The sequence below is a fragment of the Mustela lutreola genome, chromosome 15, assembly GCF_030435805.1.
Source record: "Mustela lutreola isolate mMusLut2 chromosome 15, mMusLut2.pri, whole genome shotgun sequence".
Classification (NCBI taxonomy): Eukaryota; Metazoa; Chordata; class Mammalia; order Carnivora; family Mustelidae; genus Mustela; species Mustela lutreola.
Window position 1 is genome coordinate 15,088,725 of NC_081304.1, and position 24,872 is coordinate 15,113,596.

Consider the following 24,872-nt stretch of genomic DNA (forward strand, 5'->3'; position numbering starts at 1 on the left):
TAATGTCCATAGAGGAATTTTCTAATTACATTCGGCTTAGCAGCTATAATAGATCTCTTCCTTACTGGGCACCATCACCTTGCCCCACGAAGAGGTGGGCTGAAGCCACCCTGTACTGATCCAGGAAAACCCACTGCAGTCTTTTAATGAGCTGGTTGTTAAACAGCTGGTAGCCTAAAACTGGCCAAGGTGGGAATATTTACTTACACAGTGGAAATGGGCAAATATTACAAATCCTCCCTCTCCAGCTGGCTGTTAAAATTTTATCAGCACATCACTGCCTCCCAACTTCAACTACATCTCCCTTAACTTCACCAGACTACTTTGTCAAAAAGCCACGATCTTCCAGTGAAGAAAAAGTCTGGTGATAATGCATTTGCTGGGATTTTCTTTGGGAAAAACATTTCAAACACATTCTTAAGCATAAAGATCAAGAACACGCTCTAAAATGTGATCTGGACATTTTAATGAATGAGATAATTCCATAGCTGATAAAAATCATATTTTTATTTGCATAAATTCCCAGTAGATTACGTTACTCATGCCAAGAGTAAAGTAGACAATGTATCATTTCTTTCTTTTTTATTTTTTTAAAAAGGAAGTATGTTCCACTTATGATAATTATATTGTTCTCAGTCTTGGCTATTTTTTCCCTTTTTTGGAGATTTGCTTCCTTGAAGAGGTTACTTAGAAGTCACCTATTAATACAGGTGATATAAAGGAAGTATCAAAATATTTCATCTGTTAAGAAATAAGGATATCATGTTTATCTAAGATTACTTTTTTTTAGGGTTAAGAATAAATGCAAAAGATTTCCAAATGGTACTAATACTGTAAAACAATGAGAAGTATTCCTAAAAAATTTCCTTTTCCTCTGCTAAATAAGGTATCTCAGTTGTAAATTTAAGAGATGAGGACTTAATGATATTTAGCTTTCACCTCTCAAATGCAACTAGCCTTACAGAATGCTTCTGCATGCTCATTTCCAAATTTCTGCAGGTTCTTTAAATACATACTCTATAATCAGTAGCTTTAAAAGGTTTTACAGACAAAAATTAAAAAAAAAATTGGGGACCAACAAAGGATTGCTGTTTCTTATTTATTTATTTATTATTATTATTTTTAAAGGACACCCTATACTCAACATGATGCTTGAACTAACGACCCCAAGGTTCAAGAGTCATGTGCTGTGCTCTACCTACTAAGCCAGCCACGCATCCTACCAGTAAGAACATTTAAAGTGCAATTACCATCTACTATCACCATTAGTTCATAGTATAAAAATACTTTAATATTAAAAAAAAAAGGAAAGATGTAATCTCTCCTTTACATACATGTATATACCAAACTATATTCACACAAATTCTAGGCTGTTTGTTTTCTTATTTTGTTAATGGACTAATGAAAACTTTGAAGGGACTGGTGCTTAGAAGCCACTGTTCTAGCTGACAAGTCCCTGGAAAAGCTTCTAAGCCCTTTAACCTTTGTTTTTATTTCCTTGTAAAACTGTATTCACCAGGGATTCCCTACTGCCCTTGCTTATACGTACACTTAACAAATGCTGGAACTCATGTGCTTAGCACCCCTATTCTGAGACTCTGTACCTAGGAATTTGAGAGAAATAAGAAGGACAGAGACTGGGCGCCTGGGTGGCTCAGTGGGTTAAGCTGCTGCCTTTGGCTCAGGTCATGATCTCAGGGTCCTGGGATCAAGACCCACATTGGGCTCTCTGCTCAGCAGGGAGCCTGCTTCCCCCGCTCTGACTGCCTCTCTGCCTACTTGTGATCTCTCTCTGTCAAATAATTAAGTAAAATCTTAAAAAAAAAAAAAAAGAAAGAAAGAAAAAAAAGAAAATACTTCTATTTAAAAAAAAAGATTTTATTTGTTTATTTGAGAGAGTGAGCAAGCGAGAGAGAGCGTGCGACAGCGCATACTAATGGGGCAAGGGAGAAGCAGACTACCTATTGAGCAGGGAACCCAATGCAGTACTCGATCCCAGGACTCTGGGATCACAACCTCAACCAAAGTCTAACTGACTGAGCAACCCAGGAGCCCCATGACTTCATTTTTTAAAAGAAAAATGTACAATTTGAAATCTAGCTTCTGAATCTAAACTGAAAATGTTTTCCACTGAACTTCCCCGGAAAGAAAGCTTCAGCTACCTTTAAAAATAATCTATCTTAATTCTTCATGTCTCTGTGCCTAGAATCATTGGCCGTGTTGGTGATTCTGTTGGACATCTTTCCCTAAGTATCACCACAGATTCTGTCCTGGGATTTCTTTATTAAATGGCTATAACAAGTAGTTTAAATGCAAAGAGATGACCTTATAATCTAACCAAATGATAGAGACTTAGGAACAATACAATCAATTACAGAATACAATCAAATGCACCTTTCTTATTCAGAAAAAAAAAATAGAAGAAAAAGCATTATGTTTCATGAAATCCTACTAAACTGGTCTTAGAAATGAGAACTAAGTATATCTGATATAATCATGTTAGAGGGTATATGAGAGAGAACCTAGTTAGACAAATTTCAAAATAATGGGCAGCAAATCTTTTATCCCTTCTGTCTCTAAAGACAGTGGTCCTGATAATCTTTAGAAGCAGTCATCATGGGCGCCTGGGTGGCTCAGTGGGTTAAGCCGCTGCCTTCGGCTCAGGTCATGATCTCAGGGTCCTGGGATCGAGTCCCACATCGGGCTCTCTGCTCAGCAGGGAGCCTGTTTCCCTCTCTCTCTCTCTCTGCCTGCCTCTCCATCTACTTGTGATTTCTCTCTGTCAAATAAATAAATAAAATCTTAAAAAAAAAAAAAAAAAAAAAAAAAAAAAAAAAAAAAGAAGCAGTCATCATAAATTATAAATAAAATATCTTAATGAATCATTAACAGTAGCTAATTTTAATACGCTGCTTTCTCTCAACCCAAAATGAAAGTTATATATGTGTATTACACATATCTTCATATATGTGTGTGTATATATATGTGTATGTGTGATTCTCATGAACTTAGAAATGTCCAACTTCTCAGAATCCTTAATAAAGTTGTGAATGTCTATTCATAAAAAAAATAATCTATCTTAAAATTATTGTGATAAAATTTACTTAGAGTTAATTGGGAAGATCTTAACTGCACACTTTGATCAGTTTTGATAAATATATGTAAATCATGTAACTAACATGCCAATCAAAATATAAAACATTTTCATCATTCCAGAAATTTCTTAGATTCCCTCCCAGTCAGTCTTTAATAGGCAATCACTCTTCTATCACCATAGACTATATACACTTGTTTCTTTTGCTTAACATGATATTGAGATTCCTCTATAAATGTTGAGCATATTATTATATACACATTATTATTATATAATTAGTTTGTTTCTTTTTAATATTATGAAGTATTCCATTGAGTGACTATACAACAACTTGTTTATCCATTCTGTTGAAGGACATTTGGGTTGTATCCAGTTTCTAACTACTATGAATAAAGCTGCTATGAACATTGTTGTACAAGTCTTTTTGTAGACATATGTTTTCATTTCTTTTGGGTAAATACATAGGCATAGAATTTCTTGGTCATAAAGCAGATTTATATTTAACTTTATAAAGAACTGCCAGATTTCCAAAGTAGTTGTACCATCTTACACTCCCACCAGCATCATGTGAGAGTTCCAGCTGCTCATCACCATCACCAACATTTGATGCTTGACTTAAAACATTTTAACCTATTCTAGTGGGAGTAAAGTGGGGTCTCACTGTGTTTTTAATTTGCATTTTCCTGATGACTAATGATGTTAAACATCTTTTCTTGTGCTTGTAGGCGCACTTGGTATCTTCTTTTGTGAAGTGTCTTTAGATTATGTTGACTCTATAGACCAGAGTGGGGGAAAAATTCTAATCTACAAACTAGGTATATTTCCATTTACTAAGTTCTGTAATTTCACTCTAAAATGTTTTGTAGCTTTCACTGAGGAGGCCTTATCATCTTAAGTTTTTTCTTAATTACTTTGACACTACATAAAATATTGTCTATAGTGTCATTTGAGAATATCTTTTCCCATTCCGTGGGTTGCCTCTTTGTTTTGTTGACTGTTTCCTTTGCTGTGCAGAAGCTTTTTATCTTGATAAGTCTCAAAAGTTCATTTTCGCTTTTGTTTCCTTTGCCTTTGGAGACATGTCTTGAAAGAAGTTGCTATGGCTGATGTCTAAGAAGATACTGCCTGTATTCTCCTCTAGGATTTTGATAGATTTCTGCCTCACGTTGAGGTCTTTCATTCATTTCGAGTTTATCTTTGTGTAGGGTGTAAAAGAATGGTTAAGTTTCATTCCTCTATACATAGCTGTCCAATCTTCCCAGTATTTATTGAAAGGGACTGTCTTTTCCCCTGGATATCTTTTCCTCTTTGTCAAAGATTATTTGACCATAGAGTTGAGGGTCCATATCTGGACTCTCTACTCTGTTCCAGTGGTGCAGCTACCTTGGAAAACAGTGTGGAGATCCCTCAAAAATTAAAAATACAGCTACCCTATTACCCTGCAATTGCACTACTGCGTATTTACCGCAAAGATATAGATGTAGTGAAAAGAAGGGCCATCTTTACCCCAATGTTCATAGCAGCAATGGCCACAATTACCACTGTGGAAAGAGCCAAGATACCCTTCAATAGACGAATGGATAAAGAAGATACGGTCCATATATACAATGGAATATTGGGTAGCCATCAGAAAGGATGAATACCCAACTTTTGTATCAACATGGACGGGACTAGAAGAGATTATCTTGAGTGAAATAAGCCAAACAGAGAAAGTCAATTATCATATGGTTTCACTTACTTGTGAAGCATAACGAATAGCACGGAGGACATTAGCAGAAGGAAAGGAAAAGTGAATTGGGATGAATTGGAGGAGGAGAGGAAGCATGAGAGACTATGGACTCTGAGAAACCAAGTAAGGTTTTGGAGGGGTGGGGGTGGGGGGATGGGTGAGCCTGGTGGTGGGTACTGTGGAGGGCATGTATTGGATGGAGCACTGGGTATGGTGCATAAACAATGAAACTTGCAACACTGAAAAAATAAAATAAAATAAAAATATTGTTTGTTATAGTTAACTACTGCTGCATCAGACCTGTAGGGGTTACTCAAATGGCTGTGGGCTGAAATCACCTGGAACAAAAACTCCCACGTCAGGGCTAGTCAACCAGAACACTTAAGTGTTGGTACTTCTTTACTTCTTACATGACAATGCAATCCTCCAAAAACAAGTGTTTCAGTGAACAAGATGAAAGCTGTGTGGACATTTATGACCTACCCTCAAGATGTCACCTAACATCTGCTTGTAGTATTCTATTGGTTGAAGCAGTCACAAGCCTGCTAAAAAAAATTCAAGAGGAGGAGACAAAGACCCCCAACTCTGGTTAGGAGGAATGCCAAAGAATTTACAGCCATCTTTTAAAACTGCCACACTACCAGGGAACTGGCTGGCTCAGTTGGAGAAGCGTGTGATTCTTGATCTCAGGGTTATGAGTTCAAGCCTCATGTTGGGTGTAAAGATTACTTACATAAAGAAGCTTAAAAAAAACCAACCCCAAAACTACTTTTTTAAAAAAGATTTTATCTATTTATTTTACAGAGAGAGTGAGAGAGAACATTAGAGGGCCAGAGGGAGAAGTAGACTCCCCGTGGAGCAGGGAGCCCAATGTGGGACTTAATCCCAGGACTCCAGAATCATGACTTGAGCCGAAGGCAGTCACTTAACCAACTGAGCCACCCAGGTACCCTGCCACACTATTTTTTAAGATTTAATTTTCAACTGTTTTCTGCCAGTATAAAAATACAATAGATATATGCATATTGGCCTTACAGCCTGGAGTTCTATATTTATTATTAGTTCTAGTAGGTTTATTTTTTCTTTTGTGGATTCCTGAGAGTATTTTAGGTAAACAATCTACAAATAAAGACAGTTTTATTTCTTCCTTTCCAATCTTTACTATTTGCTTGTTTGTTTTCTTCTTGTGCTAGCTTGGACTACCAGTGGAATGTTGAGTATAAGGTAAATGGTGTGAGTGAAGGAATATTCTTGTCTTGTTCCTCGCTATTAGGGGGAAAATACTTAACATTTCATTGTTAGCTGTAGGTTTTTTGGAGTTTTCCTTTATTAGATTAAGTTTTCTCCTATTCTTAGTTTGTAGAAAGTTTTATTAATTATAATATTTGGTCAAATGCTTTATTGCATTTATTGAAAAGATTATGTATGCATATATTTTATATAAATATATATTTATATAAAGACATATAAATTTTCTCATTTATTGTTAATATGATGAATTACACTGATGAATTTTCAATTTTTTTTTAAGATTTTTTTTTTTTAAATTTATTTGACAGAGAGCTTTTAAGTAGGCAGAGAGGCAGGTGCGGGGGGTGGGGGGAAGCAGGCTCCCTGTTGAGCAGAGAGCCCTAAATTTTCAAATGTTAAACTAACATTTCATTCTTGATCAAGTAAGACTAATTGATTTGCTATCAGTTTTTTCAGGACTTTGTTCTTACAGTCATGAGGAATACTGACCTATAATTTTCTTTTATTATGAGATCCTTACTGTATTTTGGTTTCAGTGTAACACTTACCTAATAAAACAGGTTTAGAAATGTTTGTCTCCTCTAGTTTTCTGAAGACATATGTATGATATATTTCTTTATCTTTTTGAATTTTATTAGTTTTGCAGAAATATTATTTCTTCTTTAAATGTTGAAAACAATTCGTCAGTGAAACCATGTGAGCCTGGAGTTTTTTGAAGATTTTTTTTCCTTTTAAATTACAAATTAAATTAAATAGATAAGGGCTATTCAGATTGTCTATTTCCCCTTGAGTCACTTTCAGTAAGCTGTATTTTTTTTAAAATTTATTTATTTGAGAGAGAGAGATCATAAATAGGCAGAGAGGCAGACAGACAGAGGGGGAAGCAGGGTCCCCACTGAGCAGAGAGCCCGATGAGGGGCTTGATCCCAGGATCCTGAGATCATGATCTGAGCTGAAGGCAGAGGCTTAACCCACTGAGCCACCCAGGTGCCCCAGTAAACTGTATTTTTTAGAGGATTTGTCCAGTTTATGTTGTTGAATTTATGTTATGAAGATGTTTATAGAGATACCTGAGTGGCTCAGATGGTTAAGCATCTGCTTTCAGCTCAGATCATGATCCCAAGGTCCTGGGATTGAGCCCCATGGGAAAAAAAAAAAAAACATGTTTATAAAAATCCCTTATTTTTCTTTTAATGTCTACAGGAACTATAAAGCTATCTCCCTTTTATATATGATGTTAATTTGAGTTTTTTCCCCTCATTTTCTTGATCAGTCTTGCTAGAAGTTTATTCATTTTAAATATTAATTTTTTTCCATTTATTGATGTCCTTGTTTTAACTGTTATTTTCTTTCTGCTTACTCTGGGTTTATTTTCCTCATTTTTTTCTAGTTTATGAAGTCAGAAACTTAGATTTTGATTTTACACTACTCATTTTGAGATACTTTTATCATTTCCTCTGTGATTTCTTCTTTGTCTTATAGGTTATTTAGAAGCATGTTGTTAAATTTCTAAATATTTGGGGATTTTATTTGTATTGATTTCTCATTTAATTTCATTATGTCAGATAACATTTTCTATAAGATTTTAATTTTTTGAAACCTTTAGACTAGGGGCACCTGGGTGGCTCAGTCAGTTGAGTGTCTGCCTTCAGCTCAGGTCATGGTCCAGGGCCCTGGGATTGAGCACTGCACCAGCTCCCTGCTCAGTGGGGAGTCTGCTTCACCCTCTACTTGCTGCTTCCCCTGCTTGTACTTTCTCTCATTCTCTGTCAAATAAATAATAAGTCTTAAAAAAAAATAAAGAAAGAAAAGCAAAGAAACCTTCCAACTTGGTTTTATGGCCCAGAATATGGTCCTCATGCACTCAAGAAAAGAATATATATTCTTCAGTTATTGGGTAGTAGTCTATAAATGGTAAGTGGATCAGGCTGGTTGACAGTGTCATTGAAATCTTCTACACACTTGGTTTTTATCTGCTTGTTCTTACACTTATTGAGAGGTGTTAAAATCACCAGCTATGATTATTTTCCTGTTTATCTCTTTAGTTCTGTTAGTTTTTGACTCATGTATTTTTTTTTTACTTAAAAAACTTATTTGACTATGGTGAGTGTTGTGAAGTGTGTAAACCTGGCGATTCACAGACCTGTACCCCTGGGGATAAAAATATATTATATGTTTATAAAAAAAAATAAAAAAAAACTTATTTGAAATAATTTCTTCATTCTTCTGAAAAATATGTATTAGTAAAGTACAGTTGACATACAATGTTATATTCATTTTAGGTGTACAATACAGTGATTTGACAATGATTCATGTAATTTGAGCCTCTGTTATTAGGTATATATACATTAGGATTATTTTATCTTTCCAGAAATTGGTCCTTTCATGTTTATCAAATGGCCCTCTGGTTACACTTCTTGTCTTGAAGTCTCACATTAATACATCCACTCCAGCCTTCTTATGCTCCGTGATTATATATATTCTCTATCCTTTCACTTCCAATCTGTGTCTTTGTAGTCAGATGACCTCTCTTATAGATAGCATATTGTTGGGTCTTGCTTTTTATTCAAAAAAAGGGGTTTCTGCCTTTTAACAGAAATGCTTAGTCCATTTAAATGTAATGTAATTATTGATATGATTGACTTTAAGTATAGCATTTTGCTTTTTAAAAAAGTTTAATTTGATTTTGTGTTTTTGGTTCAGTTCTATAGCATAATGATTCGATATTTGCATACATTATAAAATGAAAACCACAAGTCTGTTAACATCTATCACCTTACACAATTACAAACTTTCTTTTCTTGTAATGAGAACTTTAAAGATTTACTCTCTCAGCAAGTTAAAAATGTGCAATACATTATTATTAAATATAGTCACAAGCTGTATTTTTCCATGACTTATAAATTTTATAACTGGAAGTTTTTTTGACCCCCTTCCCCATACCCCACCTCTGGCAACCATCAATCCCCTCTCTGGATCTATGAGATTGGCTTTTTTTGTTTGTTTGTTTGTTTTATTTTGGTTTTGGTTTTGTTTTTTTTTAGATTCCACATATAAGTGAGATCATACAGTATTTTTCTTTCTCTGCTTGACTTACTGCTTCTTTTAGCAGCCTAACACAATACCATTTTATTTTCTTATATTTGTTTTTTAAAAATTTTAATTAAAATTTAAAATAGTTGACACACAATGTTACATTAGTTTCAGGCTTATGATGTAGTTCAACTTCTCTATATGTTATGCTACGCTTACCACCAGTGGAGCTACCATCTGTCACCATACACTTCTATGATATCGCTGACTATATTCTTTAAGCTGTGCCTTTGATTTCCACTTGTTCAATTTAAAATTGTGTGCGCGTGTGTGTGCGCGCGCGTGCAAGCGCAAAAACAAGGTGGTTCTATTAAAGCATGTGAAAGGGACCTTTTTAGGCAGAAAGAGCTGCCTGAAAACAATCTTTATTTTGTTTTTCTTTCCTGCCCTCTTACTGGCTGATAAAATAATTTTTAGTATTTCATTTACTTTATAAATTCTGTTTACAGCTATTGCTCATGACAAGGATTTTGTCTTAAAAGTAAGAACATGGGAATCAGATGGAATAATTAAATTCATTTAGAACAATATTCATCAATAAGGCTATAAAGCTGTTTGTGGAGACCTACATGAGAAGCAAAACTGAAACACGTGCGTCATGGCTAACAATCTAGAGCTGAACCTGCAAGCATTTGGATATTCTCCTTGAATGAGCTATAAGATGTAGATCTTTGTATCACTGTCCTTCCTTCAAGGTACTCAGTATGTGAGTAATTTCTATGTTCACTCATTTGTTCAAACTTTATTTCCTGAAATGCCCACTGTGTTCAAGGTGACGTAACCACATTGAAGTATATAAGATGAATGAGAAAAGGTTCCTAACTTCAGTAGCAGATAATTAATCGAAGGGATAGGACAGGTATAGAAATAACGAATTCTTACAAAGCACAAAGTATAGTATCTGACATATAGTTCAATAAATGTTAGTAATAAAATTTTAAATCCTTACTATGCATATAATAATATGTTAAGTATACTCTAAATAAAAATACAAAAAAAAAACACCCTGATATCAATGTGGAAGAATACTGTATCTGACTAGAGGCTGGCAGGGGGATCATTAGGCCTCTTATGAACAAGGTGGCATTTAAGCTGGTTGTTGAAAGATGGGTAGAATTCTAATAGAGATTAAGCAGAAGGCATAACAAGAAATGGAACAATGAGCAAATGTATGGAGGTAGGAATATGTACGTGAGTGTTTAAGAACTAATGAGTATTTCGCATGTGAACACAGGATTCATACAGGTAAAAGTATACAGTAAGGCTGGAAAGCGGGTTGGACCCAGGCTATCAAGAACCTTACACACTAGACTAAGAAGCTGGAAGTTAATTCAGTAAGCAATAGTTAGGTTTCTGAACAGAGAAATTAAGTGATGAGAGTGATACTTTATGAAGCTTTATTTGGAAGCAGCACAGAAAGTCTACAGGATGCAGAGGCTAGGGCAGAGCCTCCCTACCAGGTTATGTCAAGAACGGGTTAGAGGTGTACTTAAAAATGAATCTCTTTAGCCCCCAGGGCTCTGGGGTTTAGCACAGCTGTAACCTCAAGGCCAGTCATGTCTAGCTATAAGGAGTTGTGATTTTTTTAATCTCGGTATGCTATACAAATTTTTATCATTTTCTAAGTGTGCTATGATGTGAAAGCAGCACTAAACCCCCAAACCAGAGAAGACCAGGAAGGGACCAGCAAGGGTAGTAGTACAGACATGATGCCATGAGCAACTGAATGGCCTTTGAGTGACAATGGCAGGAATGAATATGAGACTAATGGATGGGAGAAACATCATGAAGGCAGAATTAGCAGGATGTAGATTGACCGTACAGAAAATAGGCTTTAAAACATCTGTGGAGAAATTCCAAGGTTTAGGGTACAGAGAAGTTAATAGGTAGGTAGTGGAGGTATGGAAAGTTGAGAAGAGAAACTCTGATATCCAAGTAACTAGTATGGAGGTTGAAATAACTAAAGATGGTGGCCAGGAGAAAGGCAGTTATAATCATTTTTTCTTACTGAGCACCTCCAAAACCTTCAAGAAAGATGTACATCTCTTAGGAATAAACACGACTGCTCAGGAACCTCATGCTCGCTCGAGTCCTTCTCTCTGGCCTCCAGCACTGATAAAACACTGTTATGGGGATGGGGTAGACACGGGTGAAGGAGGGGATGCTTGGGCATAGGCCACAGCTGACACCAGAGTTGCAGAGGGAAGAGGGAAGAAGGGCATGAATATGAGGGAGATGGGATTCCATTTTATCCCCCCCATTTCTTAAACATATCTTAAATACCCTTTACATAGTTTTTTGTGGAAAGCTGAGGTTTAGGACATACACAGAGTTGTGTAGCCATAGACGCTATTTCATTTTACCTGACTATGGAGTGAAAAAAAAAAAAAAAAAACCCAAACATTATGATGAGGAGGTTTCTAACCACACGAACTCTACAACATGGAGTGGGGGGCCATGGCTGTACTGGTTTTTTTGAACTCTACAGAGAGGACTAGAAGCTCTACTACCTTGAGTACAAGAAAAATGTATTCTACTTGGAAGCAAGAATGAGAATTTTTAGAGGAAAGGAGGAAAGAAGTAGCAGTTCCTGTAGGAATTTTCATTTTTTCAAGTAAAATCTTTTCTCTGTTAACTGTATCCTGTGGGACATCAGTTATGGTACACTGGGTTTTGGCAATGTGATAAAAATCATCATTTCTAGGACACGCTCTAGGTAAACTTGGGCTCCAAGCTTCCATCTTTCGCCTTCTGAGCTCCCCATCTGTACCTTTGTGGAGATTCTCCAGGGGCTCCAGGACTCCCCTCCGGAAGGAGGCCATGGGGTCTTGGACACAGGACCGAAGGCTCAGCATGCTTTGTAAGTGAGGCTCCCGAAGCAGCTGCTCCCGGTAGGCCGTCAGCTGAGGTGAGCGGCAGAGCAGGGCAGCGACATTGTGGACGAATTCTGGGACCAGGCAGGTGTAGGCGTTATCTGCTTGGCAATAGTGATAGGCAACCACCTAGAGCAGAGAGACGAAAGGGCCAACAGGTTTGTCAGGAACAAGAGCAGTGGCCACGGTTACCGTAGGATCGTTCTCTAACTCGGTCTTCCGTCTCCCCATTCCACAACTTTTTCAAGTAAAAACAAAAGCTGCTATCTCAGAAACGGCCTGTTTTACCTGAGACAGAAATTTGGTACAGTATTTCTACTGTATACACATATAATTTACCATTAAAATTTATAAATGCAAGCTGAATTTTGGATGATAAGATTCCTTTGCAGAATCTGGGTTTTAGATTTTAAGAAATGGGAAACAAGCCTGAGAGAATAAAGATGTACATTTATCTAATATTTATTCAGCATGGAACCATACAGGAGAAAGTCTGATCTTGTATCAAAGCGTTAGGACTAAAATGATCCCAGAAAACCCTTGTTAATCTCAATAAACACATATAACTTATTAAGTCCTTACTTTTTAAAATTAATGTTGTAAATAGCTTTATAAAAAATAATTCAGATTTAGGAATTATCATTAGTATTTTCTAGTGCCCAGAGACAACCAGAATTAGATGACAGGAAAAAGGAAATGACTGAGATTTTTGTTAGCTGCAGGTCTTACATTCAAAGAACTCAGAAAATGCGTGAGTCTTAATCTCATCCATCCATCTGGGCTGTCTGGCTGGAGCCTGGTTTTAACCTCTGGGTTTTTTGTTGATTTGTTTGAACTTGCACAGAGCTCACTCCATACCTTCTGGCTGTTCTCTTTGCCTCAAACTAAGTGCAGAGGGTGATTTTAATCTACAGCACTCTGTTGGCTCAGTACTACCCACGGATGTGACAATACTGAAGAGGTAACATGAAACTGGCAGGGGAGAGTCAGCCTGAACGTATGGAAACCACGTGGAATGGTGCTCAGCACAAAGAAGATGCACAGCGATGTGGGCTGCTGCCGCCATCACCATCATTGCCCTACCCACCCTCTCCATCGTCATCAACATCATCCAAGTTCTGTAGACTCTTTCTTTTCTGGCTGCTGGCTTTGTGCCTTTAGGCAGATGAAAACTGCCCTGGGAGCAGTCATCCACCAAAGTGTTCTGTGTTTTGTTTTTTTTTTTAAAGATTTTATTACTTATTTGACAGAGAGAGACACAGCAAGAGAGGGAACACAAGCAGGGGGAGTGGGAGAGGGAGGGAGATGCAGGGAGCCCGATGCGGGGCTCGATCCCAGGACTCTGGGATCATGACCCGAGCTGATGGCAGGCACTTAAGGACTGAGCCACCCAGGTACCCCTAAAGTGTTCCATTTTGAAAAGACTCCTGATCTACAGGTCATTCTTGCTCTTTAACAAATACCAGAAATGTTACTTTTTTTCTTTAAACACCGGAAATCTTTCTCATTGGGCACACAGAGAAAAATTTAATATGGGAAATGTTACTATCCATAGACAGCTGAGGATAGAAATTGTTTGTGAGTGAAGCAATGAGATGTGATCATAATTTGGAATTGGAAGTGAGAAGTTACATTTAAAAAAATCTCCACTCTTTCCTTTAGATAGACTGGTCACTGTTTTATTAGACCTTTCTTAAGCACAATGTAAAGAGCCAAAGAGAAAACCTAGCAGCAGCTGATCTCTCCTCTCAATGAACAGTGAAATGTCGGTGGTTATATCCACGTGGATACAAATATCCACTTCATAAAGAGCAAATAGCAAACCTCTGAATCAATACGAACTTTCATCATATTTTACCTTGATAGCTTCCACATGTTGAGGTGAAGCAAAGCTGAGCAAATCAGCTGAACTTACCATTTACCTAAAGTAATGGGATAGAAGTTTTAAGATTAAAAATTATGAAATTTAGAAAGAGGTTTCTCTTATTGATTTTATTAAAAATCATCTGTGCTCTAGGCTGAATGAGATTTTATCTAACAAAGGACACTGCTAAAGCTACCCCTTCTGGGGCTACCTTTCTTTCTTTTAGTTTGAAATATTTCTTCAGCATTCCAAATATAAAGTCTCGACTGCTTTGGAGAATTCAGGTAGAAAGACCATTCAACATTTTCACGAAATTTGCACTGTGGCTCAAAACAGGTTATTTACTAGACATTTCAAAGCAGTTTGGTAGTATACGTACATAGAACATGTACACATAGTAACCAACAAACACAGGTTCATCTGTCAAACCTAGCTGGTGCTTCCTCCAAATTGTGTGTTGATATCATCTATGACTTTTCCTGTATATACAAATATGAAACAAGTCTGCTAATGTAGTTTTTTTCTTCAGTCTCTCATTGCACCAGTGTTCAATGGTATTCGATTTTTTCCTGCAGCTTTGAGAAAGTTACCATGGCCACTTGTGTTCAATCACTATCATGTCAACTTCTTGGAAATGATTCAGAATTAGTCTACCCCCAATAAATTAGCAGGCAGAATCTTTTTCCTTGAATTCTTGTCTCTCATGATGATTTGTTGAAATTTCATTTTCAGCTATGCCTCTTTTATTATTAATTTCTCTCCATGAAAAGTTTTTCTAATGTTAAATCCCTAGACTTTTTATTAAAATAATTCTAGTCAAAATATGTCAGATATGACCAGAATTATATTAATTCTTTGGGAAAGATAGAGAGTAAATATTACTTATTTATTTTTTTTAGAGAGGCAGAGGAAGGGAGGGGCAGAGGGAAAGGAGAATCTTAAACAGGTTCCACACTGGGCACGGAGCCTGATGCAGGGCCTGACCTCATGACCGTGAGATCATGACCTGAGCCAAAATCAAGAGTAGGACACTTAACTGACACAGCCTCCCAGACACCCCAGTAGTAAGTAAATTTTAGATTACTCCTATGAGGGAAAAAAGAAAAAGGCAGGTTTGTAGGCTATATAGACAAAAGAAAAAAGACTAGCTTTGGGTATGAGAAACTTTAAGGGGAACCTGGGTGGCTCAGTGGGTTAAGCCTCTGCCTTCAGCTCAGGTCATGATCTCAGGGTCCTGGGATGGAGCCCTGCATCGGGCTCTCTGCTCAGCAGGGAGCCTGCTTCTCCCCTCTCTCTCGGCCTGCCTCTGCCAATTTGTGATCTCTCTCTCTCTCTGTTAAATAAATAAAATCTTTTAAAAAAAGAAACTTTGATATGGGGCCCCTGGCTGGCTCATTCTGTGGAACATGAAACTAGAGCTTGGGGATGTGGGTTTAAGTCATACACTGGGTGTAGAGATTACTTAAAAAATAAAATCTTAAAGAAAAAAATTTAAAAAGCTTTGATTTAGTGTTATATATAAGAAATAAGATGAAGTATAATCCTCATCAAAATCAAATGACTGAGTGGCTGCAAACCTGTCAGGCTCCGGTTAAAAATCCCAGACCTTCACTCTCCGAAGACTGTTTTCTACTTGAAATGAATAATCTGTGACAGGATTAAGCTAATCTCACATAAAGAAAAGGACAGCTTTGACTATCAGGAATTCTGCTGGAAATAAAAACTTGATTTACATAATGACTGGTACTTGTGCTATTTAAATTTTCCCTTCAGGTCTGCTCTCATATTCTTACTCCAGATCTCATTTTCATCACTCCTTGAAGTCCCTCATCCCCACCTGAATGATTCCTAGCTCAGCACATTCCTTCCAACACTTTAGTGTGTCTTCTAATATTTCCAGGGACCTGGAGGTTTAGTATGAGTAAGGACCTTTGCTTGCCTTTCCTAGTCCCTCAACTCTAACTCTAATGCTTATCCTGGGGCTGGAGGCTAAGAAGAGCCTCCAGACTTGGGTTCTGCCTCAGTAATTTTCCAGCTTGGAGATCTACTTTTTTTTTGTTTTTTTGGCAGTAGGACTTTTATTTATTTTTTAACTTTTTATTTTGAACTAATTTTAGACTTACAGAAATGTTGCAAAAGTAGTACACAGTTTCTGTATATTCCTCACCCAGCTTCTCTTTTTATTAATATATTATATAATCATAGCATAATTATCAAACCTAGGAAATAACACTGGCACAACATTACTAACTAAAGGCATTATTCAAATTTTACCAGTTTTCCACTAATGTCCTTTTTCTGTCCCAAGATTCTTTCGGTCCCGTTATCACATTTAGTTGTTATTTCTCCTCACACTCCTGTGAGTGTAAGTCTGTAAGAGTTCTGATCAGTTATTCTGGTGAATGTCAGTTTGGGTTTGTCTGGTGAATGTCAGTTTGGGTTTGTCTAATGTTTTCCTCATAATCCAACTGAGATTTCTGGGCAAGAATACCACCAAAACAGTGTTGTATCCTTCTCAGTGGATCCCATCATGGGGCCTGCGATGTTGACATGTTTTGTTACTGGTGATGCTGACCTTGATCGCCTTGGTTAAGGTAAAGGTTTCTGCCAGATTTGTTTACTATAAAGTTACTCTCTTTCTCTTAGTAGTTAATAAATATCTTGGGGAAGACACTTGGAGACAATGCAAATCCCGTTTCTCCTCACATTTCTGCCCAATGATTTTATTATCTATCAGTGGATCTTGTCTGCAACAACTACCATGAGGTGTTTGCCTGAGAGTGATGCTCTATTTCCTCCCTTTTTCCTTCTACATTTACTATTGGAATTCTACTGGAAGAGTGAGCTGTCCTTCCTCCTGCCTCATTTGTTTACTTGAGTGATTTTAAGTATGGAATTATTTTATTCCATTAGTTATATCCAGTACTATATTTATTTTGTTGTCACTTTGCTCCAGCTTCAGCCATTAGGATTTTCTTCTTGGAAATCCTAGAAATCCTTCCAGGTTGGTATCTGTGTTCTTTCAAGAAGTCCCCCAACCTCCCCACCCCCGATCTTTTTAAAAGCACTTTCTTATTTTCTGGCACCATAACATGCTCCAGGCTCAACTTAAATTTACTCTACCCCCGACCTGGCATCATTTAACTTCTTCAGAGCCCTGCTTTCTTTTACTGGAGATTGGTGTTTATAAAACAAGATCTGAACAGTAGGTGTGCTTAGTGCTATTGAAGTGCCTTTGATTTGGGGCCCTCTTGGTGGAGAGAGCTAGGAAATACACATACATACACTAATTCACACACAAAGATTCATCTATATTTCTGTATCTCTCTCTAAATATATCTATAGAAGTAGCTATAGATACAGATATACATATTAAAAATTGTGAATATACACTGATACCTTAGATTTCAATCCAGTGCCACCTGGCTCACTTTGGATTCCCTTTCCTCATTTGTTTTTTTTATTTTTATTTTTTATTTTTTAAATATTTTATTTATTTATTTGACAGAGAGAGAAATCACAAGTAGGCGGAGAGTCAGGCAGAGAGAGAGAGAGAAGCAGGCTCCCGCTGAGCAAAGAGCCCGATGCGGGGCTCGATCCCAGGACACTGAGATCATGATCTGAGCTGAAGGCAGCGGCTTAATCCACTGAGCCACCCAGGCGCCCCCCTTTCCTCATTTGCTAACTTCCTTCTCTAACAATGAGAAACCTGGGGTTGCTATTTACAATATTTTTATTTACTCGATCCATTCTCTAATATATACACGAAGAATTTTCAGAATTGCTAACCATGCTCCTGTGAGAAACACACTTATTCATCAGAATATAGCATTATGCACACCTCTTTTTGTCTAGCCTTACAGTATACAGTCAAGATGTTGTCTTCTAAACTGCGTTCTTTGGTATGGTCATGTTACCCATTTGATATACTGTTAGGTTTGGGGCACCCGGGTGGCTCAGCTGGTTAAGCGTCCAACTCTTGATTTGGGCTCCAAATCTTGATCATGACCTCAGCGTTGTGAGGTAGAGCCTTGCACTGGGCTCCACACTCAGCAAGACTTAACATGGAGTCTGCATGGGATTCTCTCTCTCCCTCTACTCCCTCCCTGCTCACATGTGTGCACTCTCTCTCACTCTAAATAAAATGGATAAAATCTTGAAATACAGTGAGATTTATTTGTAAATGTTTGGATTCCACTTTGGGTTTCCCTAACCCCAACATACTTGTTGGTTTTAATCATGCTCTGGGTATGTGAAACATCACTATGTTTCTAGGAGTCACAGCTATACACATAGGTACATGCAAAGGAGCACCACATCTCTCTTCATCTTAATGGGCACCCCATTTCCATAACCCATTTCGTTCTATTCTCCATCCCACCAATCTGCTTTAGGTAACCAGTATCTTTTTCTTCTGGTTAATCCTTCCTGCATTTCTTTTGTACAAATAAGCAGATACATATGTATTTTCATATATCTCTTTCTTTCTTACATGAAAGTTAGCATCCCGTAGTTGCTCCTTTGCACTCTCCTCCCCACCTAACATTACGTCCTGAAAATACCAATGATAATTACTGATGTACAAGAACTGGCACTAAGAACTTTGTCTATCAAATCAAGAGGTTTTTCACAGACACTTTTAATTCACATATATTAGCTTACTTCATCAAAATACTAATTGATTTGAAAATCTTACTGAAAAGGCTTCTGCTTACTGGCCTGTTATAGTGAGAAGTAAGATTGCTGGCTTCTGCTCTATGCTTCCAAGAACAAACTTATATACTTAAAATGTAACACATGGCATAATTACTGGGATATTTAGGTGCCATTTCTTATACAACATTCACTATAAACTTAAAACTATCCTATCTCTAGCACAAACATGTGCATTTCTATTTTGCTTACGGAAAAAGTAATCATGAAATTTAAAATATATTCCTTGAGTAAGTGTAAATAATCACTTATTTTCTACTCACAATATTAAACATTTTCCAAATCTTGAACATCAACATCAATTTTAATTTAAAGGGCCATTTCTTCTATAAGGTTTAATATAAATTTGAAGATATCCCATCTTTAGGCACAAAAAAAATTTATTTACATTTTGCTTAAGATAGACACGAAATCATGGACTTGAAAATGAGATTACTTCTTAAGTGTAGTCACTAATTTCCTACTAACAATATGTAACATTTTCCAAATATTGAACATAAACTTGATGAAAGAGAGACTAAGAAGTGACAATGTGGGGAGATGTAATTCCTGGAGCTCTTTTCAGTACTCATCACGATCTGACATATTACGTTTGTTTATTGGCTTGCTCCCACCACAAGAACGTGGGCTACAAAACAGCAGGGACTGTGTCTGTTTTGTTCACTGCCTTAACTTTAGTCTTGCATTCCATGCATTCAAAACATCCATTCTAAATGAGTAAGCTGATGACGATGATGATGGAAGCTCTTCAGCATTTAATGTATTTCCAAAGTGGTTTTTATTCTGATTCTTCTAAGGAAGTGGGAGCTTGTTTATACAAAATATTTAGAAAAAAGCATATGTCTTTTAAAGTTGCAGAGTTGAGGGAATGAATATGAGGGGAATCTGAGACTGTTTCCAGAAGCCCACTGATAAGTAGGGATGGTTAAAAATGTACTTGGGGGAAATACGCTGCTTTGAGTTCTGGGCTGGACTGGATTTCTATGAAGAAATTAGAACCTTATGATATTACAGATGACTCCCTGTTCCTCCTTACTAATTAACTATGAAAAGAGATTTCTCTGAATATGGGAAACAGACACTTTAAAACTCTTGTTCATCTCTAGAAAATCCTCAAAAATAAAACTCTACCTATAGGGTTCTCTATCTATAACCTCAGATTATAATATATAAGGTTGGAAAGTAGATGCACAATTCATAAATGACTCAACAGATAGAAGAAGGTGAAACAAATGCTTGCTGGAGGTAATGACAACAGGACTAGGCCAGATTATCTGTAAAACCTCAAAAAAGCACAGGAGTTAGAAGCACCAGGTACTGTGGAAGATGAGGGTGAGGAAAGGAACTGAAAATACAGAAATTATTTGAAGTGTATATAAGGGGCAGTTAGATCTCCAGATAGCCACACCTACCTTGCTTAGCCAGGTGACTACCTTCCCCAACAGCCACAGGAAAGAGAATTATATTCATTAGAGAAGCAAAACCAGGGCAAATAGACTTAGGGCTGGTAGACATAGAAAAGGTAAGGGTCAAGGGTAGGAATAAAAATGATGTAGGGACTTAAGTAAGTCTGCATACTGAATGGTGAAACTCTGACTCTTCTCTTGCCAACTGTAGATATATACCCAGGATGTATTCCTCCAGGAAAGAGACTGGTGGAATTTTTGCTAAAGAAGAATAGCACAAGGAAAAAATTCTATGAACACTGACTTTTGGGTGTTTCCAATAAAGGCTGGTGGGCTGTCTTACTGCTGTATAGTTAGCTCTCTATACACATAAGCTTCCCATCAGTTTTCTAGTGCTTAAGTACTAAGGAAGAGATAAGAGAAAATACTGCATCTATAAAACAAGAACAGAATGCTGTGAAAAAGAAGGGAACAACTAGGGTCAAAGAAAGAGTTATTGGAAATTAAAACTATGATAGCCAATCCTTGTGGAAGGATTAGAAGGTAGTGTTGTGAAAATCTCTTAAACCAAAAAACAAAATAGAAAAATAAAAGTAGAATACAGGAAAGAAAGCTTAATTTTTTTTAAGATTTTTTATTTATTTATTTGACACACAGAGAGAAAGATCACAAGTAGGCAGGCAGAGAGAGAGGGGGAAGTAGGCTCCCCGCTGAGCAGAGAGCCTGATTTGGGGCTCGATCCCAGGACCCTGGGATCAGGACCTGAGCCAAAGGCAGAGGATTAACCCACTGAGCCACTCAGGCGCCCCCAAGGAATATAATTTTTGATTAAAAAGAGTTGTAGAAAGAGAAAACAGAGCAGATGGTGTGATAAAATTATCAACAAGTAGTACAAAAACACTTCCCAGAATCAAAGAACATCTCCAGGGCTTACGAGGTACCAACAGAATAAATGGAAAAAAGGCCTAAGAACAATGGTGATAAAAAATAAGATCCTAAAAGTTTTTGGAGAGAAAAAATGGTATAAAGTATAAGGGACACCTGGGTGGCTCAGTCACTAAAGTTTCTGCCTGTGGCTCAGGTCATGGTCTCAGAGTCCTGGGATTGAGTCTAGCATCGGGCTCCTTGCTCAGCAGGGAATCTGTTTCTCCTTTTGCCTGCTACTCCCCCTACTTATGCTTGCTTGCTGTCTCTAATAAATAAATAAATATCTTTAATAAAAAAAAGAATTAGGAATAAAAATATCATTTCATAACAAAATTATTGGGGCTCCTGGGTGGCTCAGTAGGTTAAGCCTCTCCCTTTGGCTTAGGTCATGGTCTCAGGGTCCTGGGATCTAGCCCCGCATGGGGCTCTCTGCTTAGCAGGGAGCCTGATTCCCCCTCTCTCTGCCTGCCTCTCTGCCTACTTGTAATGTCCCTTTCTGTCAAATAAATAAATAAACAAATTTTTAAAAAAGAAAAAGGCTACTGCTTAAAAAAAATAACAAAATTATTAGAAGCTCAAGTCAATGGAGCAATGTCTTCAAAATTCTGACGGGAAATAATTTTTAACCTAGAATTACATTATGTCAAATAAACAGTAATGTATGAGAATGGAATAATGATGTTTTTAGAAACATTAAATTTTAAAAACTTACCTCCCATGCACTATTTCATAGTGCAGTGGCTACTGGCGGATGTGCTCCACCAAAATGAGAAATAAAATCAAGAAAGAAGATGATGACATGGGATCAAACACAGAAGAAAAGTAATGGGAATTTCCAGGATAAGAGCTAGGAGATAAGCCTTAAGAGCATCCTAGGTCCAGGCTGAGTTTGATGGAAGGCTCTAAGCTCTCAGGGGAAATGTAACTGATGTGGAAAATTGTACTGAGAGAGGCATTTTACAAAGTTATTAAGGATTATGGATTATAGCTATAGATTTGAAAAAGAAAGCAAATTTTACTTTATTTTTAAATTTTTGTAAAATAAGCTACACACCCAACATGGGGCTTGAAGTCACACCCCTGAGATCAAGAGTCACATGGTCCCACGCTCTACCAACCGAGCCAGCCAGGTGTCCCCTGCCAAGAATAAGCAAAATTTAAAAAGAGGCATTTCATAACCCTAGGAAAAGCAAAATTGCTCAAGAAGGAAATGTTACCCTTGGTTCCACAATGAAACATATGTGCACAGTACTAATACTGAAAATACTATAAGGTGGATTCAGACAAAAATCATGATGTAATGGTACAGAGATGATTGAGGGAGGAAGGAAAGTTAAAGATCTAAAATTCTCATCATCCATAAGAAGCAGCAAGAGATAACGCATAAAACAGATGAAAAAATTACAGCAGTATAAGAATATTATTTAGAAACAGTGGAGGTAAAGATCAGAAGAACGGTCTCAGGGGTTGAAAGTGGTTACCTTTGGGGTAAGGAGGGGAAAAGAATTGCTGGTTTTTATTGTAAGTCTTTGAGCATTAACTGATTTTTGAAAATCAAGCAGACATTACTTAGATAAAAAATAGAAGTTTAAAACCCAAACATATAAAAAAATATTATGAACGGCATAGTATAGCAGGAAGAGTTTTGAAATAGGAATGAAAATAAACTACTGAGTGCTTATACTGTGATTTGGGTAAATCATATAACTTCTTTGAGTCCCTAAATCCTATAACTTCTTTGAGTCTCAACTTCCTTATCTATTCATTATGGGACTCTGGTTATTTCTGAGGGCCTTTCAAACAATAAGGCTTTCATTCTATAATGACAACATATTTTTCTAGGGACAGCATAGAAAGAGAAACTCTTCTCCATGGTCTCATGGTACAGCTGTACACATTTCTGTCCACTTTCCCAAAGGTCCCCCTACCTTTGCCCCTTGAGGTCAAAATGGAACTGGGACACCCGCACCCTGAAAACCCTATTGTACCTGTGAAGCTAGTCTCCGCATAGCCTCCTCCTGCCGCCTGCGCATCTCTGGGGTTCCTGGGCAGCTTCCACTGGGGATGGATGAGTGGGCTGAAGGTGGCTGTGTGAGTGGCAGCTCTCTGTTGGCATCCACATCTGGATTAAAAAGATGAGATGTTTGCATGAGATATTCATAAAACCCCGAGTTAAAGGAAGACTGGTTAAATTCCATTTGTTCTATGATCCAGCAATTCTACTCCAAGAGAAATAAAAACTTAGGTCCACAGAAAAACTTGTACACAAGTGTTGAAAGAAGCAAGATTCATAACAACACAAAAGTGAAAACAACCAAATGTCCACCAACTGACGAACAGTTAAAATATGGAATATGGAATATCTATACAATGGAATATTACGCTCACTCGAAGAAGCCAGTTAGTTACAAAAGGCCATCTACTGTATGATTCTCTCTACATGAAATTCAGAGTAGAGAAATCCACATAGACAAAAAGTAAACTGGTGGTTATATAGAGGTGAAGGCAGGGAGTTAGGGGGAGAATGGAGATTGACCACTAATAGGCATTTCTTTTAGGGGGAGACAAGAATGTTCTGATATTCGATGATGCTGATTGCTGTACAATTCTGTGAATATACCAAAAAGCACTGAATTGAACAATTTAAATGGGTGAATTGTGTGGTATGTGAATTGTGGCTTAATAAAGCTGTTTTTAAAAAATCTCACTTGTTCATGTTATTTAGAAAATGTCTTATCTCCTATTAGGAATTATAGACTATATATTTATTTGGATACAGTTCACAGTATAAAAATGGGTACCCAGATCAGGAGACTGTTGATGGTTACTAGCCATGGAAAAGGAGGAGGAATAGGGGAATGCAGTCCTCATTTAACTCCCCACCAGCAGGACTGAATTAAGACTTCTTCCACCCAGTTGGGAGAGTAAAATCTCTGGTCACTGGAGCTGAGCTCAGAATAACTGTAGGACAGGAGTGGGAGGCAGCAGTGGAAAAAGACTGAAAATGTGTGAACTGAGGTAAAGCTCTGTGCCTGTCACTGTATCATTTCTGTTGTTCACTCCTCCCGACCCCATTCCCCTTTATCCGGTATTTGATTTTGTGGGCGATTACCCTGTGGCCTGAATACCCTGTCTTCTACCTACTGCTTTTGGGAGATGCTTTCCTTTTTGTCAGGAGTGGCTTTACTCTCTGCCTGGTACTCAGAGAACAGGAGAATAAGTTCAGAGGTAGGCAGCCAATGAGCACAGGAAACAGGCAAAACAGTCATTGTTTCCTAAGTGAACAGACCATGGAGGGTAGGGGTCACTTACTTAACAGCACGCTGGGGGCCCGGCAGCTGTTGGCAAATGTCAAATCCAAACAATACCTACACTGAGACTTTTAGTGATGGGAAAGTCTTGTATTAGAGCTTCCCTAACTACTGTACTGAGTATACTTGTAGTTAATGTAATAGAGCCTAAATTACACAACGGCTCTATTTTTACAAAATGTTTTTGTGCTTTGTGTGTCTGTGCTGGGGAGTGGGGTGGGTGATGACGGTGGTGGTGGAGACTGACGGGGGAGTCAGGTTTGGGAAGGGGTGTGGGTGGAAAGCAGGATGACAGGCTAGTGCCTGCCTTGACAGTTTTTCTGTACCTTCCCAGGAAAATGACAAGGAGGGGGCGGGCTGGGGGCTGAGTGTCTGTGGGGGAAGGACGGAGCGAGCAGTGCAGGGCTGCAGGCCGAGCGGCTCCCATCTTTCACAGCGATGCTGTGCAGCGTGGAGGAGGCAGGGGCAGAAGGAAGGAGGCAGATGATGCAGAGATGGGAGCTGGGAGCTCCAACGATTTTCTACCGTGTTTTCGTTATTTCTACAACTCTATCATTGGTATCACTGATGGGGGGTTAGGAAAGCCATCGGGAATTCAAATAAACCTATTC

At 37.7% G+C, this 24,872-nt stretch overlaps 1 protein-coding gene across 12 annotated transcripts in view; it reads right to left on the reverse strand.

Annotated features, from left to right (window-relative positions):
• The window catches only part of TANC2 (tetratricopeptide repeat, ankyrin repeat and coiled-coil containing 2), a 363,508-nt gene that overhangs the window by 69,288 nt on the left and 269,348 nt on the right, over positions 1–24,872 (reverse strand). For all 12 annotated transcript variants that reach the window (XM_059147239.1, XM_059147241.1, XM_059147247.1 and 9 more), the window contains 2 exons: positions 22,939–23,072; positions 11,938–12,169 (listed from right to left, as the gene is read on the reverse strand). In XM_059147239.1, the coding sequence (XP_059003222.1) occupies positions 11,938–12,169; positions 22,939–23,072 (366 nt within the window). The remainder of the gene's footprint in view (positions 1–11,937; positions 12,170–22,938; positions 23,073–24,872) is intronic.